Genomic DNA, 19209 nt, shown 5'->3' with positions numbered 1-19209 from the left:
TGCGATTCATGGGGTCGCAAAGAGTCAGACACGACTGAGCGGCTGATCTGATACATAGGATGGATATATATGGAGGGAGGGTGTGTACTCATGCACACAGCTTCTCAACCAAACAGGCCCCGTGGAAATCGCATGCCTGTGAGGCAAATACTGAGAGATGTGTCTGACGGATGGCAGGCGTGTGTTGCCGAAGGTGATGTCACTGGGAGATCCAAAGGCTGCCGTCCGGTGCGTCAGACCCTGCTTCTCCTGGCTGCACTTCACTCTCACCTTGGAGCTTTCAGGTCCCCTCGGACTTGGACTGCAGGGTCCAAGGTGGGCCCAGACCTGGTCTTTCCAAGGCTCCCAGAGGACTCTAATGTGCGGTCAGGGCCAGAGCCCCCGAGTGACATTGACGGTGCCTCCCACTCAGTGGGGACTGGCTGCGTTCTTCCCCGCCGGATCTGGGCAGCTTAATGACCTTGCGGATCCCCATGCGGGTGGTGGCTGGGGGAGGATGGGTGAGATTTGGGGATATGTTTGTGGTTTAAAGAATGCACAGCTAAAATGAGGTTGCTGACAACTCAGGAATGTATTAACACAGTTTCAATTTGCTGACCACTTTCTTTCACCTCTGCAGGAAAATAGCTTTGACCCTGAATGCAAAATACTAAAGCAGAGATTCCCAGGCTCTGAGGACTTGCTACACTATCTTGTTGGGTTTTGCACGTGTCATTTTATGCTTTTGTTTGCAGCTCACTAGGTGCTCCCTCTGACGTAGATATTTTGCAGCACCTTTTGAGATGGTGTAAAACTCCGGGTAGAACAAACTAAACTCTGGATAGAACAAACTGTAGGCTTGGCATTCCCTGATAGAATTAGAATTTCATTGATCTGTAATATTCTCATAGGATCTTGAAAGTGTCTTCTGTTACCAATCCAGTGAGTTATCATTTGTCTGTCGTCCTGGTACGGGATCACCTTGTATCTTGAGATGAGAAGGGAGGAAAATGTGTGGAGACGGCTTTAAACGTTCTCCTGAGGGTCCCTGGTAGAGAGCACACCTGGAGGCTTGTCTCGTCATCTAAGCTTCTTTTGTTTTACTCTTTCAGTACACAAGGGTCTGGATCCCTGACCCTGATGAGGTGTGGCGCTCCGCTGAATTAACCAAGGACTACAAGGAGGGGGACAAGAGCCTCCAGCTCCGACTGGAAGATGAAACCGTGAGTATAGCCCAGAGGGTGGGTGCGCCGGGCTCTGCTGACAGGGGTGGATGCTACTCTGAAGCTCGAGTGTGTCCTGCACGGTGGCGCGTCTGAGCTCCCGGGGTCCTTTTTGTTGCTGTAGATGGTGCCGTATGTGCGGGCCAAGTCGCTTCAGTCGTGTCCAACTCTTTGTGACTCTATGGACTGTAGCCGCCAGGCTCTTGTGTCCATGGAATTCTCCAAGCAAGAATACTACCCACTCCAGTGTTCTTGCCAGGAGAATCACATGGACAGAGACTGGCTACAGTCCATAGGGTTGCAAAGAGTTTCATGAACTGACTGGAGATGGTGACGTACGTGAAGGTCTAAACCATGCAGCTGCTGAATGGATGGCACAGTACACACACGTGCCCAGCTGAGAGATCCCGGGTGGCTGAGAGGAGAATCTTCCCAGTGGGGTGGCGGACGCAGGCGGCTTCCCTCCGTGGGGATGAGGCACTGGTGGGAGGTGAGGGGGGAGCCACTTACCCTGAGAGCCAGTGCCTGGTCCAGTGGTTGGACCACTGGCTCTGGATCCAGCCTGCCTGGGCCAGGATCCTGGCTTGGCCCTTGCTAGCCTGTTACTTTATCTGTGACATGGGGTTGCCTAGGGTGCATATGAGAATAAAATGAGTTACTATGTGGCAATACATAGGAGTCATGCCTGGCATGCAAGCACTGTTAGTAGCTCCAGTGAGATTTAATTAGTTGATTTTCAGATTGTTTTGCTCAAAGGAAGACGAGGCAACCACCAGGAAATCCTATTTCTTCTAGAAGGTCTGGTTCCATTTTTTTCGTGAGCCTCATGTCATTACCTCTCCCTGTGATGTGTGCATGTCACAGTTATTTGAAGACTTGCCGGTGCTGGTCGGGGGGGTTATGGGTGATCGGTTGTGACCCTGCCATTGCGGGGAGCTCAGTGCTGGAGGGTGCAGAGGACATTGGGAGCAGGCAGAGGCGGGGGTGTCGGGGGAGGGGCCGTGGAAGGGAGCTGGCATTGAAGACTCAGGCTGCAAGGGGCCAAGGGGAGTGGCCCAGGCAGGAGTTGTCACCAGAGCTCCAAGGCCTCAGTGTGTCCCCTTTGGGTGTGTGGAAGGAAGGGAGGCCAGTATACCTGGAAGCCACCAGAGAAGGGGACAGACAGGGCCCGAGGCTAAGGAGGCAGGTCAGGGGTGCACCGTTTACAAGGGGGAGACTGGGAGACAAACAGACTTGGAATCAAGCGGCCAGAAGAACTCAAGCTTTGGCCTTGGGCTGGGTCAGATCTGAGGGGCTGCAGAGCAGGCCTCGCTTGGAGGGGAGGCTGGGGCTCCGGTGGTGCCTACCTGCCTCTGAGCTGTGGGAGCGCTGAAAGCTGGTCCCCCGTCACTCAGCCTCTGATCACTTACCGTCTTCCTGTTTTACCTGCTTTCAAGTTCTTTGCTCTTGTCTCTCTAGGTAGTAATGACCTGCTTGAGAAAAGGACCTTGTCTTCTCTGGTCACATGTACCCACAGTGGTTGGTGATTAACTCACTGATTAGTGGGGAGGTTGAACATCTTTCCCTTCCTAACTTCTCTTTCTATCAACCTTGAATGCATCACTGGGTAAAACCAGGACAGTGAGTTGGTCAGTTTGTTAGGAAGTGTTTACACCAAAGCATGCCTGCCTCCCTTTCCCCTTCCTTGCAGGCAGACCTCACCAGCCTTCTCCTGGTTTTGAGGTGAGAAGCAAAATTCCCGACAGATGGAATCATGTTTATCATGTTGAATAACTTCCCACCCCACACCCCAAACAAAATAAAATTAGTTCACCCACGTGAATGGCATATCTTCCATTCCAGCTGATTTCGTTTCAGTTGAATTTGTAAGTGGGTGGGTGTTTTTTGAGAGTCCTACGGAGGGAGGGAGGGCCGAACTGCCGTATTGCTAAAACAGAGCGGATGCCCGCTTCCTCAGCTGAGAGTGAATTCTGCCTGGCGTGACTAATCCTGGCAGCTGCCCAGGACCCCTCCCCAGCCCCCTCCTCTGCTCCATTACGGCCGTCAGCTGTAATCAGAAGAGATGCCTAGGGCTGGAGATGAGCAGCTCTGGAGAAATAATGGGCTCTGAACGTCAGATTCTGTCCAGGTGGCTTGCGGGCAGTGGTTTGTCCACTGCTGGCTCTGAGCTGTCATTAGGAGCGACTCAGCTGAGCTGCGGACCTGAGCCGGGAGGGCAGAAGTTAGATGGCTAGACTCTGAAGGTTTGAAGAATCTCCTCTGTAGCTGAAAGCATCCTTGATACACCAAGCTGGCCAGAAACTGCACCCTGGAGTCTCTTTCCCCACCCCAGCTTCTCCATCTGAAGTCTGGTGGTGTGGGTTTAACTGCAGCAGCAAAGGATGAAAATAAACTAGTTCTCTTCAAAAACAATAATGTTCATAATCACTGGGCTTTCACCTTAGCAGTAAGCAACACATGCACTCTGCTCTGTTCAAGGGAAGTCAGCCCCCTGACCCCACAGTTCCTCTAAGATGTTTCTTTTTCCCTCTTGCATGCCTGCTTATTTATTTGGGTAAAATATACAAAACATAGAGTTCACCACGTCACCTGCCATGAAATGCTTACCCACTGTGGCGCTGCCATCACCACTATCCCTCTCCACAACTCTTCATCTTGCAAAACTGAAACTGTACCCACTGAATACCGACTCCCTCTGCCCCATCTCGCTGCAGTCTGTGGTCAGCCCTATTGCACTGTCTGTCTCTGAGTTGGATTTTTCTAGGTACCCCACAGAAGTGGGGCCATGGGACACTTGTCCTTTCATGTCTGGCTTGTTTCACTTCGCACAAAGTAAGATGTTTTCTGTTGATGCCAATGTGAAGATGGGAAACTTCTTAAATGGAAAAAGAAAGAAAGTGAAGTCGCTCAGTCGTGTCCAACTCTTTGCGAGCCCATGGACTATAGCCCACCAGTCTCCTCTGTCCATGGGATTTTCCAGGCAAGAATACTGGAGTGGGTTGCCGTTTCCTTCTCCAGGGGATCTTCCCAACCCAGGGACTGAACCTGAGTCTCCCGTATTGCAGGCAGATGCTTTACTGTCTGAGCCACCAGGGAAGCCCCTTAAGCGGAAAGGACCGTCCTTTTTCTGCACAGCTGTGAGGGGATGCAAGGTATCTAAGTGTTGCAGCCCTTGGTGTGGTACTCTGTTGAGACCGGGGAAAGCCCCTCAGTGTATGCAGATCTTGGTGATATGTACAACTTCCTCATTCTTGGTGTGACGTGGACCTGTGCCCAGCCAACCTCCTCTCTCCTGCCCCCACCTCCTCTAAAAACTGCTCAGCCCCTGCCCTCTACTGGCAGGGAAAACTCTCCCCCTGTTGCCATGGTTTCATGTTTAAATTCTGTTTTTCCACCTGAATGTATATCCAGCATCCAGAGCTATTTACTCCTAGTGTGCGAGGACCCGGCGTGTTCGTGAGTGAAAGGAAGGTGGGGTGACACGAACTATAAGAAGACCAGCGTGCTCTCCCTGCATCTCTGCATGACCAAGCCCGCTAATGTTTGTGAGGCCAGGACAAGAGTAGGGATGTAGCCTACATCTGTTTAAATATCAGAAGCATGTTTTATCAGAATTATTTAGGTAAATCTGGCATTTCTGACTCTTGAAAAACAAAGTATTTAGTATGTTACAATTAAGATACTTGCAAGTCTACTGTTCCGTCTCTGTCTGGTTGCCAGTGGAAAGAACCGCTGTCTTCCCTTAGGCTTGCCATGCCTGTACCCACATATGTGCAGATTTAGGAGGAATGTGACTTGTTCAGTATTGCAAAGTGTTCCTCATGTGTCAGGTTAGCAGTGGTTGTACATACTGTGCTAATTTGTGAGCACCTATGGAGCCGTGATTAGAATAGACAGAGAAGCAAGGAATTGGATATTTGGCCCAATGGGGAAACGCTGTTTGATTATGTGAGGTTTTTTTGTTTGTTTGGTTGGTTTTTTGTGTTTGTGCTATCTGGAGGTAGGATTAAGGAGCTAATTTGTCTTTCTTGTATTTAGATGTCTTTGCTGCCCAGTTCCTCTTCCCACCCGAGGCATTGTCTGTCTCTGACATCGAGACCTTATAGCCCATGACCCTTCAAGGTGCCTGAACACATTTTGTCTTATTTCGAGGACACAGGGCAAGAGGTGCCCCCGGGTCTGATACTCTTGTTTATCACAAGAGTATGTGTTGAAGGTTGTAGCTCTCACGGTGTGAGCCCTGAACACTGATCCCAAATGACAGAGGTTCCACGTGTTCTTTAGTAAGCTTCTGTGTGCATTTGTCTTGTTGGCGCCCTTTAAGATGCAGAGTCCAGGGAAGGGCCTCTCTTGCTCAGCTCTGAGGACGGTACAGGATGTTTCAGGATATTATCTCAAGGAGATGGCAAACACGGTTCTTCCAGTCAAGAAGTGACAGCCTCACAGAAGGCAGGGACTGTCGTCCTTACACATTGGTGCATTCAGACCACACACCTTGAGAGTGCTCAGAGCTTGTGTAAACCCCATGCAGATTAAATGTCAGCTGTTGAGTGCAGCTGGCAAAGCCACAGAGCTGAGAGTACCGGGGAATACTCCTCTGGTACCAGTAAAGCCTCTTAATGCAAGTGACTTTATTTCTTTTTTTTTTTTTCCCTGGTTTTTCCATTCTTTCTTACTTTCATATTGGTTTATGTGCCTTCTAATACTTCTCTTTATCTTTGTCTTGCACAATAATCCATGATTGAGACAGTATTACACTTTGGTTAGATGGCAAGAATAGTTATATTGTACAGATGCAAAAAAAAAAAAAAATGGTTCCTTTAAGTGATAAAACAATACATTGCACATAAATATCTATTGGTAATATTTTTTACCAGTACAGTTATTTTGTCTACAGTGGGTTTTATGTTTTTAATTAATGTATTTTATTGTAAAATTCATGTAACATAAACTTTACTGTCTTCACCATTTTTAAGAGTACAGCTCAGTGGCATTAACTACATTCATACCTGTCACTTATTTATCAGCCACCTCTTCCCCTGCTGAATTCATGATCTTTTGTGTTAGCATATTTTGCGTAGCTGATTCTGCTTAGAGATCCATGAAGCAGTGATTTTTGCCCCTAAGGGACATTTGGCACTGTCTGGAAGCGTTTTTGGTTGTCATTAACTGAGGAGGGAGGTTTGCTCTTGGCATCTAGCGACAGGTAGAGGTCAGGAATGTTGCTGAGAGGACCCTCTCCCAAAGAAACAACTCTGAGTCCTAAATGAGAACAGTGCCGAAGCTGAGGAACTCTGGTTTAAGCCCATAGAGACAACGGCCCTGAACTTATCATTGCTGAAAAGATACCATGTTGAAAGCTAAACTTTTATAAGTCTGTATTCTAATGGAATGTGCTATCTTCGACTTCAGGTTTTTGTGCTGCTGTGATTTTTTTTTTATAATTTAAAGTCTTTAATTGCCTATTTTCATCTAAGTTTTTTCCCCTTTAGTTACTTGCATCACCATTCATTTATTATTCATTCATTAAAAACAGTTATTAATGAGCAATTATTATATACCCCCTTTGTGGTGTTGAGCCACTGAGATTTCAGGGTTAATTTGTTACTTCTTCATAACCTGACTGACCCTTCCTCACAGGCAAGTTCGTGTGAGTCACGTAGTATTTATTTTTCAAGTAATTGCATGCTTGTGCTTGGGCCTGGGCTAAATGGTATGAGGGGAGGAATAAGAAGGTTCTTTGTAAGAAACATGATCTTTTCGGAGACTAGAAAACGTGGAGATGTAAAACTTAAACACAGAACCATGACAGAATCAGACAGCAGGACATTCATTAAGTGAATGTTTTTTGTACTCATTTAGGACATAATGTTAAACGGCCTTTTAGTGTGTATTGAATGACCCTGGAGCTGAACACTTGCTATTACAGTGAGTGTAAGTGGATTCATGCCTTGAGGTCTTCTATTTTCTCTGCAGGACAGCTCACAAAGAGAACACAAAAGAGAACACCCGCCACATCCACTGACCTAAGTTAAGTACTTTAGACCAATAAAGTTGGAAGGGCCCTTAGAGATTATTGGGACCAGTCCTCTCATCTTACAGCTGGGGCAGCTGCTGTCTGTGGAAGTGAAGCAATGGGCTCAGCACAGCAGAACCACTGAGCTCAGTGGTTCTCAACTTTGGCTGCACAATAGAAACTCTTGAGGGTTTCTAAAAATTTTGCAAAGCCCCAGCACAGCCAGACAAGTTAAATCAGAGTTTGGAGAATAGGACACAGCATAGCATCTTTTTGCAAGCTCCCCATGGGATTCCAAGGTACAGGAAGGGTTGAGAGCCACTGCTTTAGCTGATGGCGAGGGTTTGCATACAATGTTTAACTCCTAGTTGGGCTCATTTATATCAAAGGATGAGCCGTGTGGCACCTCAGGGTTGCCTGCTGCTGACTTTATTTCCACTAGCTTTTCTTTCCTCTAGACCTTCTGGTTCTATGAATAAAGAACACTTCTTTCTCCTCCTCTACTGTATATGCTGACCAGTGACTCCAAATCTTTGTTGAGATTTGTCATTTGAAGATGTTTTTATGATTATGTTCCCTTGCTGTGGTACCATGTAACATGGACATGAATCGAGGTATGGGAGAGGTCATGAAAAGATTGGACACTCATTCAACTGATACTTTTTTTAGCACCTGCGAAGCATTATAAGGGTTTCCCTGGTTAGAGGGGCTTCCCGTAGCTCAGTAGTAAAGAATCCACCTGCCAGTGCAGGCAATGCAGGTTCAGTCCCTGGGTAGGGAAGGTCCCCTCGAGAAGGAAATGGCAACCCACTCCAGTATTCTTACCTGGGTAATCCCGTGGACAGAGGAGCCTGGCAGACCCAGTCCATGGGGTTGGAAAAGGGTTGGACGTGACTAAACAAACAACAACAAAGCGTTATAGTATCACAGCTCCACTGAGTTCAGAGCAATCTAGACCAAGAGAACATTGTCCTACAGTGGAATGTTCCCTATCTATATTGTCCAGTATGGAGGTCACTAGCTCCTTGTGGCTACTGGGCCTTTGAAGTGTGGCAAGGGTGAGAAACTGAAGTGTTCATTACATTTAGCTTTAATGAATTAAATTTAAATAGCCATCTACTGGTAAGTCCAAGTCTAGGGCTAGGGTGTCTTTCTCTTATCCCTTCCATTTGCTAGATGGAGACCAACGGGAGAGCCCCATGTGTTCCTGATTCCCAGATCCTGGCCTTGAGAGGAGAAAGTCCAATCTAAGTGGGTGACTGAGCTTTAATCTTGGGAAAGGGGTTAAAATTCAAGCTCCTCTTTACCTCCACAGGCCCAGTTATTATGCAGTGAAGTCTTTTTTTTGTGCCAGAAAGTTAATTGTCTCTGATCATGTCACAAACCCTTTGATTTCTAGTAAAACCATGTTAAATAAGCAGGGTGACAATATACAGCCTTGACATACTCCTTTTCCTATTTGGAACCAGTCTGTTGTTCCATGTCTAGTTCTAACTGTTGCTTCCTGGCCTGCATATAGGTTTCTTAAGAGGCAGGTCAGGTGGTCTGGTATTCCCATCTCTTTCAGAATTTTCCACAGTTTATTGTGATCCACACAGTCAAAAGGCTTTGGCATAGTCAATAAAGCAGAAATAGATGTTTTTCTGGAACTCTCTTGCTTTTTCCATGATCCAGCGGATGTTGGCAATTTGATCTCTGGTTCCTCTGCCTTTTCTAAAACCAGCTTGAACATCTGGAAGTTCACGGTTCACATATTGCTGAAGCCTGGCTTGGAGAATTTTGAGCATTGCTTTACTAGCTTGTGAGATGAGTGCAATTGTGCGGTAGTTTGAGCATTCTTTGGCATTGCCTTTCTTTGGGACTGGAATGAAAACTGACCTTTTCCAGTCCTGTGACCACTGCTGAGTTTTCCAAATTTGCTGACATATTGAGTGCAACACTTTCATAGCATCATCTTTCAGGATTTGGAATAGCTCAACTGGAATTCCATCACCTCCACTAGCTTTGTTCATAGTGTGCTTCCTAAGGCCCACTTGACTTCATATTCCAGGATGTCTGGCTCTAGGTGAGTGATCACACCATCATGATTATCTGGGTCATGAAGATCTCTTTTGTATAGTTCTTCTGTGTATACTTGCCACCTCTTCTTAATATCTTCTGCTTCTATTAGGTCCATACCACTTCTGTCCTTTATCGAGCCCATCTTTGCATGAAATGTTCCCTTGGTATCTCTAATTTTCTTGAAGAGATCTCTAGTCTTTCCCATTCTGTTGTTTTCCTCTATTTCTTTGCACTGATCCCTGAGGAAGGCTTTCTTATCTCTCCTTGCTATTCTTTGGAACTCTGCATTCAGATGCTTATATCTTTCCTTTTCTCCTTTGCTTTTCGCTTCTCTTCCTTCACACAGACTGGTTCCAAATAGGAAAAGGAATACATCAAGGCTGTATATTGTCATCCTGCTTATTTAACTTATATGCAGAGTACATCAAGAGAAATGCTGGGCTGGAAGAAGCACAACCTGGAATCAAGATTGCCAGGAGAAATATCAATAACCTCAGATATGCAGATGACACCACCCTTATGGCAGAAAGTGAAGAGGATCTAAAAAGCCTCTTGATGAAAGTGAAAGTGAAGAGTGAAAAAGTTGGCTTAAAGCTCAACATTCAGAAAACGAAGATCATGGCATCTGGTCCCATCACTTCATGGGAAATAGATGGAGAAACAGTGGAAACTGTGTCAGACTTTATTTTTCTGGGCTCAAAAATCACTGCAGATGGTGACTGCAGCCATGAAATTAAAAGACGCTTACTCCTTGGAAGGAAAGTTATGACCAACCTAGATAGTATATTCAAAAGCAGAGACATTACTTTGCCAACAAAGGTCTGTCTAGTCAAGGCTATGGTTTTTCCTGTGGTCATGTATGGATGTGAGAGTTGGACTGTGAAGAAGGCTGAGCGCCAAAGAATTGATGCTTTTGAAGTGTGGTGTTGGAGAAGACTCTTGAGAGTCCCTTGGACTGCAAGGAGATCCAACCAGTCCATTCTGAAGGAGATCAGCCCTGGGATTTCTTTGGAAGGAATGATGCGAAAGCTGAAACTCTAGTACTTTGACCACCTCATGCGAAGAGTTGACTCATTGGAAAAGACTCTGATGCTGGGAGGGATTGGGGGCAAGAGGAGAAGGGGACGACAGAGGATGAGATGGCTGGATGGCATCACTGACTCGATGGACGTGAGTTTGAGTGAACTCTGGGAGTTGGTGATGGACAGGGAGGCCTGGCGTGCTGCAATTCATGGGGTCGCAAAGAGTCGGACACGGCTGAGTAACTGAACTGAACTGAAAACCATATTAGCTGTAAATGTTCAACACTAGTAGCTGTTTTAGAATCAAATACTTGTTAAAGAAAACAAGTGTTCTTGCAGCTCTCATTCCCTTCCTCCCTCTGGATGTACACCCCCTAGAAGTCTGTAGCTTTGAGTGCTAAGCTTGTAGCTTCTGCTGCTCTGCTGCCGCTCTGGGCATTTTCCCTCCTTATCCACTTTACTGTCACCAATGTGTTGAAAGTGTTAAATTGCTCAGTCATGTCCAGCTCTGTGATCCCATGGACTGTAGCCTACCAGACTCCTCTGTCCATGGAATTCTCAGGCAAGAATACTGGAGTGGGCAGCCACTCCCTTCCCATTGGCTTATTTTTTTGGAACATGTTTTCACAAAACTGCATATGTGTTTCCCTCTGCACACGTGAACAAGAGTCGTCTGAAGGGAGATTCATCAGAGAAAAGATGAAATGGCGGCATTTCTATCTTGGGGTTTAAAGACAGCAGGCTCAGGTCCCAGCTTTCTGATCTGACACATGAGGGCTTGGCTGGGGGAGCTCTGTGGTCTGCACTTCCCCGGGGTGCTTACACAGGAGGTGGGGTGGAGAGCCATGAGAGAGAGAGCAGACAAGCTCCTGCTGGGGTGATGGACATCTCCACTGGGATATCTTTCGAATGGCTCCCGTGCGGAGGTCTGGTTAGGCCCAGCGATACCACCTACTCTGCTGGAGATAAAGTGGGTGAGGGAGCACCTCTTGAGTTGAATGAAATAAAAATTGACTCTCTGCAGTCTCCATTTGCCCCTTGTTTCCCACCGTTTGGAAACCTTATCTGCATCTTCATGAGAGTTGTTTGCTTATCTCCTGTATGGAATACATTTAATGAGAATAAAAGAGCTTTTCACAGAAAGGGAGCCTTGATTAGTGCTTTTGTTTTACTTTATGAAATGTGTAATTTATTGATTTTGGCTGCACCGGGTCTTAGCTGCGGCACACAGGACCTTCACTGTAGTGTGAGGACTCTTATTTACGGCGTGCATGCAGGGTCCCTGACTGGAGACCAAACCTGGGCGCACGGCACTGGGAGTGCAGTGTCTCACCCACTGGGCCCCCAGGGAAGCCCCAGATTTACATGTTTTAAAACCCTGTATGACTCAGGAAGGTCAGCCTGGAGCTCTGTAACAACCTGGAGGGTGGGATCGGGTGGGAGGTTCCAAAGGGAGGGGACATATGTATACATATGACTGATTCATGTTGATATCATTTCATGGCAAATAGATGGGGAACCAATGGAAACAGTGACAGACTCTATTTTTCTTGGACTCCAAAATCATTGCAGATGGCGACTGCAGCCATGAAAATAAAAGACGCTCGCTCCTTTGAAGAAAAACTATGAGAAACCTAGACAGCATATTAAAAAGAAGAGACATTACTTTGCCAACAAAGGTGTGTATAGTCAAAGCTATAGTTTTTCCAATAGTCTTGTATGGATGTGAGAGTTGGACCATAAAGAAGGCTGAGTGCCAAAGAATTGATGCTTTTGAACTGTGGTGTTGGAGAAGACTCTTGAGGGTCCCTTGGACTGCAAGGAGATCCAACCAGTCAATCCTAAAAGAAATCAACCCTGAATATTCATTGGAAGGACTGATGCTGAAGCTGAAACTCCAATACTTTGGCCACCTGATGCGAAGAACTGACTCATTGGAAAAGACCCTGATGCTGGGAAAGATTGAAGGCAGGAGGAGAAGGGGACGACAGAGGATGAGATGGTTGGATGGCATCACCGACTCAATGGACATGAGTCTGAGCAAGCTCCCAGAGTTGGTGATGGACAGGGAGGCCTGGCGTGCTGCAGTCTGTGGGGTCACAAAGAACTGGACACAACCGAGTGACTGAACTGAACTAAACTAGGTTGGTCATAGGGTGACTGAAACATGAACAACAACAACACAATTCTGTAAAGCGATTATCCTTCAATTAAAAAATAAATTCAAAAAATCCAATAACAGGAAACTGTACAAAAGAAAACCTAACACAGATAACCATTGGTATTTCGTGGGGAGATTATTCCAGCTAGACTTCCATTATTTACTCAGTCGTGTCCAACTCTTTGCTGCCCCACGGACTGCAGCCCGCCAGACTCGTCTGTCCATGGGATTCCCCAGGCAAGAATACTGGAGTGGGTTGCCATTTCCTTCTCCAGACAGACTTTAATATATAGTTTAAAATCACTGGAATCCTATTATAGGTTTCATTCGATAACGTGCCTTTTGTTAGGTGCAGCAGAATGCTCTGGCAGCTCCCTGACTGTAAATACAGGTCCGTGTTGTGCTTTACTTTCATATTTATAGCTTCGGGAGTTGCTATCTTTGATCATTTGTAAGATTGTCTCCTGGTGGCGAAGAATATTTATGAAAAATTGTGATAAAGCGTTGCCAGCTGCCCTCCAGAAAGGTTAAATCAGTCTGAGCCCTTTTGCCCACACCCTTCCAGGTTGAGGTCCTGTCAGTTTTCATACCTTTGCTTACTTGATGGATAGTGGCTCTAAATAATCTTTTATTTGCTTCTCTCTCACTGTTGGTAAAGCTGAATAGTTCTTTGTATATTATCCATTAGTAATTCTTTGTGACTTGTATTCTGTGCCCAATTTTCTGTTGGAGTATTGGTTTTCTTTTTAATTTCTTATAACTCTTTGATTATTAAGGATGTTAGTTCCTTAAATAATGCAGAATAACTGTCCCCTTCTCTCAGTTTCCCCTGCACATGGTGTGTGTTTTAAGCGCTTCCCAGGTGATGCTAATGGTAAAGAACCTGCCTGCCAGTGCAGGAGACATAGCAGACGTGGGTTCAGTCCCTGGTTGGGAAGATCCCCTGGAGGAGGGCATGACAACCCACTCCAGTGTTCTTGCTGGGAGAACCCCATGGACAGAGGAGCCTGGCGGGCTACGGTCCATAGGGTTGCAAAGAGTGGGACATGACTGAAGCGACTTAGCCTAGCCTGTGGTGTATTTTATGATGGTTTTAAAGTTTTAGATTGTAGTCAAATTAATGAATAGTTTCCTTCATTGTTCTGGCTTTTGTATTACCCTTTAAAGATACTTTCTTTCAAAGCTTTTGTGAAGATTTACCCACATTTTCTTATTGGTTTTATTTTTCTTTTTGATTTTAATTTTTATTTTTTTCCCATCTAATATTTATTTAATATGGGGAAGAATGGAACTTTGACTCAATTTTTTTTCCTAAATGGCTGCAAGTTTACCTCCTACTACTGAAAAATCTTTTATCCATTTATTTGCTATTTTAATGTTATGAATAAATTTTACCCATATGTGCTTGTATTTATTTCTGGATCTGGTGTTATGTTTCAATTATCTGCTTCTTTTAACACCATTAGTAGTTTAATTTAAGCCAATATCATAGTAGCTTTAATAATGTACCTTAGTATCTGATAGTACAAGTCTCAAAGTGGGGCAGGAGAGAGCACTGATATTCATATTCTTTTAGAAATTAACTGTTATCCCTGTAATTGAGGCTATATCTATAGAATTTCCTGAAAGACTTGTAAAGACTAGTGATTCTTAACATGTGATTCATAGACCACCTGATCAGAATTACATGGGGATTTTTAACAATTGATATTCTTGAACCCACCCAAGAGCTCTTGAAAATAAGCTGTGTTGAGGAAACTCTTTTTGCAAGGTCTCAGATGATTTTTAAGAACACCATAAGAAACTTAACACTCTGATAAAACATGGTAAGCAGCAGCCATGTTCCTCCTGTTTAAATGCTAAAGAACACTTCCTTTTATTAGTTACATCTTTGTGTTGATTACATGTGTACATGTAATCAGTTAAACATCCTGTCCCTAAACATATTTTGAATATTTATGTAGTCCAAGTGCAGTGCATAGGCTTCCCTCATAGCTCAGTGGGTAAAGAATCCACCTTCGATGCAGGAGACCCCAGTTAGATCCCTGGGTCAGAAAGATCCCCTGGAGAAGGAAATGGCAACCCACTCCAGTGTTCTTGCCTGGAGAATCCCATGGACAGAGGAGCCTGGCGGGCTACAGTCCATGGGGTTGCACAGAGTCGGACATGCCTGAGCGACTGAGCACACACAGTACTGTGCATGCTGAGTACAAGGGTGGCACGTTGCATTTGAGATTTGACCTTCAGATGCATAATCACACATCCCTAATCACAGACACACACACCCATGCACACCCATCAAAGTCTTACTATACTTTAGATCAAAGTATAGTTAGTGCCCTAAAATAGCTAGCAGTTAGGTTGGGAAAAAACATGTGAACAACTTGAATGAAATTCATGGAGAGCAGTTGGCTAGTTGCAAGATAATAAACAAAGAGAATGAGCTGGATGATGGGAGAAAGGGTAAGGAAGCACCAGCATTAAATGGGGCAGACCAAAGAAGCTTTCCTGCGTAGGAGAAAGACCAGCACTCCTATTGCAATGGAATTAAAGCCTCAGTAAGTATTTTTGCATTGATAAGCAGAACAACACCTTATTGAATCTACCTGTCCTTCCTGAATTTCTCGTGCCATTCACTTGATACACTGAGATTATGTTTTCTGCAAATTTTCTATCTGGACTGGTCTCTTATGGCAACACAGGAATTTTTGTTCAGCTTGCTTTCTTTAAAACATTTATCTTCATTTATGATCATAATGGGTAGTGGTCCTAGACAACAAGACTGGGCATTGAATCCAGGCTAAAAGATTCATGACTGTGCCTTTTGTGTCTGTCACTTGCCTTTCCTTAGATTCAGGAGTACCCCATCAATGTCCAAAACAACCAACTTCCCTTCCTGCGGAATCCAGATATCCTGGTGGGAGAAAATGACCTAACTGCCCTTAGCTATCTCCATGAGCCTGCAGTTTTGCATAATTTAAAGGTCCGCTTCCTGGAGTCCAACCATATCTACACTTACTGTGGTAAGTAGGGGGTATCTATTGGCTGTGTGTGTTTGAATGTGGTTCCAATCTTTAGACTTTACGTGTTAAACTCCAACGGTTAAGAATCCTACTTTCATTCTCTTTTATATTAATAAGTACCTCTCACTTGAAAGTTTGCAATCAGTGCACGTGGCTTAGTTAGGCGGCTGTACATCTCTTTGGAAGGATTGGTGTTAAAGCTCAACCAGGGAAGAAGTGGGCCACACCATGTGGCTTGATGGCTCAGGCGCAGCCCTGGAGTCAGTAGGAAGGCAGTAAATCCATCCCAGGGTCCTGGCTCAGGCCTCTGCTCCCTCTGCTGAGTACACTGCTGCAAGTGTATTGCAGGCTTGGATTTTTTTTTTTTTTTTACCTTTTTATTTTTATATCAGTATAGATGATTAACAGTGTTGTGTTAGTTTCAGGTATGCAACAGAGTGATTCAGTTATACATATAAACTGAAAGTCACTCAGTCGTGTCTGACTTTTGTCACCCCATGAACTGTACAGTCTATGGAGTTCTTCAGGCCAGAATACTGGAGTGGGTTGCCACTCCCTTCTCCAGGGGATCTTCCCAACCCAGGGATTGAACCCAGGTCTCCTGCATTGCAGGAAGATTCTTTACCAGCTGAGCCACCAGGGAAGCCCCAGTTATATCACTTATATGAATGTGAAGTCGCTCAGTCGTGTCCAACTTTTTGCCACCCTGTGGATTGTAACCTACCAGGTTCCTCCGTCCATGGGATTTTCAGGCAAGAATACTGGAGTGGGTTGCCATTCCCTTTCCAGGGGATCTTCCTGACCCAGGGATTGAACCCAGATCTCCCACATTGCAGGCAGACACTTTACTGTCTGAGCCGCCAGGGAAGCCCCAATTATATCAGTTATACATATACCTGTGTCTATTCTTTTAAAATTCTTTCCCCATTTAGATTGTTATATAATATTGAACAGAGTTCCCTGTGCTATATATACAGTAGGTCCTTGTTGGTTATCCATTTTGATTATAGCTTCTGTATATGTCAATCCCAAACTCCCTAACTACCTACACTAGCCTTACCCCCTGGTAACCTTAAGTTTGTTCTCTGCTTCACAAATAAGTTCATTTGTATACTTTTCCCCAGATTCTATTCATAAGCAATATCATATTTGTCTTTGACCTACTTCACTTAACATGACAATTTCTAGGTCCGTCCATGTTGCCGCAAATATTATTTCATTCTTTTTAATGGCTGCATAATATTCCATCATGACACGAATATCTCATTGTTTAATGTACCATAATTTATCCATTCACCTATTGTAGATCATGTTAGTTGCTTCAAGTTTGGAAATTATGAATATAGCTGTTATAAACATCCATGTACAAGTTTTTGTGTGAATATATTTTCTATTCCTTTGGATAAATACCATTGAGTATGATTACTTGTTTATATGATAAGATTATGTTTAGTTTCATAAGAAACTTCCAAAGTGGCTGTGCCCTTTTGCATTGCCACCAGTGATGAAATAAGAGTTTCCTTTGCTCTTTATCCTCTCCGCATTTGGTGTTATCAGTGTTCAGGATTTTGGCTATGCTAATAGGGGTGTGGTATTACCTCACTGGTGTCTTAATTGGCATTTCCCCAATGACTTAGGTGTGGAGCATCTTCTTCCCCTTCTTGTTTCCCATCTCTGTATCTTCTTTGGTGAGGTGTTTGTTTAGGTCTTTTGCCCGTTTTTAAATCAGATGGTTCATTTCCTTATTGTTAGATTTTAAGAGTTCTTTGTATATTTAGAATTCCATGGACTGTATAGTCCACGGGGTCACAGAGTAGGACAGGACTGAGTGACTTTCACTTTCACTTTTTTCACTGTATATTTTGGGTAGCAGTCCTTTATCAGATGTGTCTATAGTTTGTCTTATCATTCTCTTGACTGTGCTTCTTCTCAAACAACCAAAGGGAGCACAATGGCAGAGCTCTCCTGTCTTGGCAGTGACCCTTTCCATTCCTGCCTTCTCTTTCCCAAAGGACTGGAAACGTTCACATTTTTTATATGTGTCCATGGGTCCCTTGAGATCCAGAATCTTCTTTATGTGAAAGAAAAGGGCATGCGTTTGTCTTATCTTCAGCATTGAATTTTTTTTTTTAACTCTTTTCACATTCTCAAATATCAGTTTATCTTGTCCTTCTATAAAAGATCTGAAGGGTTAAAGGACTTGACAACTCTTCATTCACCGTGTATGTATTGAGTCCATCTTTTAATTGTGTCCTTTTGGGAACACAGGATGGAAAAAGTGGTAAAATGAAAGATAATACATGGTATAATATGATGTGAGATAATAAAAAAAATAGCTGACTCAGTGCTTACTATGCAAGATGCTGGTCTGAATTGCTCTCTATGAATCATTTTACCCTCAGGATAACCAGGGAAATGCAATTATCATCCCCATTTTGCAGTCCATGAAGCTAAGACACTCAGAAGTTAAGGAATTGGCAAAGTCACACACAATAATGAGCCAAGATTTGACATTAAGATGTGTAATCATATTTCCCATTCACAAGTTGTTTGTATTGTAGTTAAGATATCCCATATACAGATGAGAAATTTAACAGTCTCTTTTAAAGATTTTAGTTCTGAGATTTTTTTTTAAGCCTCACACCTCTTGGCAGGGTTCAGTACTGTCTTTTTCTGATCCTATAGCACTTTGTACACATCTATTTTATGAATTCAGTTTGTTGAGCGTTTGTGTGTCTGCGTGTGTGTGTGTACGCCCATGCATATGTGCTTATTCCATGCTCCAGGGTGTTTGAAGAGAGGCCTGACCTGTCCTTTTTTCTCCACTAGAGCCTAGCAGAGTGCTTGATAAACCCGGATACATCTTGATTTAGTTGAGTGATTGGTTAAGACCCATCCTGTTCATCTTGTCTTCTTAAGTGAACAGGGACCTTTAAAACTCATGTCAGTATACTACCCAAGACAATCTACAGATTCAGTACAACCCCTATCAAATTACTAATGGCATTTTTCACAGAACTAGAACAAAAAATCTTAAAATTTGTATGAAGTCACAAAAGATCCAGAATAGCCAAGGCAATCTTAAGAAAGAAAAATGGAGCTGGAGGAATCAGTCTTTCTGATTTCAGACTATACTATAAAGCTGCAGTCATCAAAACAGTATGGAACTAGCGCAAAACTAGAAATGTAGCTCAATGGAATAGGATGGAAAGCCCAGAAATATAGATCAGTGGAATAGGATGGAAAGCCCAGAGATAAACTCATGCACCTATGGTCAGTTAATCTATGACAAAGGAGACAAGACTACACAGTATTGGAAAAGCAGTCTCTTCAACAAGGAGTGCTAGAAAAACTGGACAGCTACATGTAAAAAAATAAAAATTAGATTATTCTTTAACACCACATACACAAAAATAAGCTTAAAATGGATTAAAGACCTAAATGTGAGACTAGACATAAAACTCTTAGAGGAAAACATAGGCAGGACATGCTCAGATGTAAATCGCAGCAATATCTTTTTCAATTCATCTCCCAGAATAATGGAAATAAAAACAAAATTAAACAAATGGGGCCTACTTAAACTGAAAAAGCTTTTGCATACCAAAGGAAACAGTAAACAAAACAAAAAGACAACCCACAGATTGGGAGAAAATATTTGCCAGTGATGTGACTGGCAAGGGATTAGTCTGTAAAATTTACAAACAGCTTTTGTTGCTTACCAGCA

At 44.0% G+C, this 19209-nt stretch overlaps 1 protein-coding gene across 1 annotated transcript in view; it reads left to right on the top strand.

Moving 5' to 3' along the window:
• Positions 1-19209, top strand: part of MYO5B (myosin VB) — a 335169-nt gene that overhangs the window by 136062 nt on the left and 179898 nt on the right. The window contains 2 exon segments of the mRNA XM_070361628.1: positions 1092-1202; positions 15314-15485. Coding sequence (XP_070217729.1) covers positions 1092-1202; positions 15314-15485 — 283 coding nt within the window.

The sequence above is a fragment of the Bos mutus genome, chromosome 24, assembly GCF_027580195.1.
Source record: "Bos mutus isolate GX-2022 chromosome 24, NWIPB_WYAK_1.1, whole genome shotgun sequence".
NCBI classification, from domain to species: Eukaryota; Metazoa; Chordata; class Mammalia; order Artiodactyla; family Bovidae; genus Bos; species Bos mutus.
This window is presented reverse-complemented; position numbering and strand designations above follow the sequence as displayed.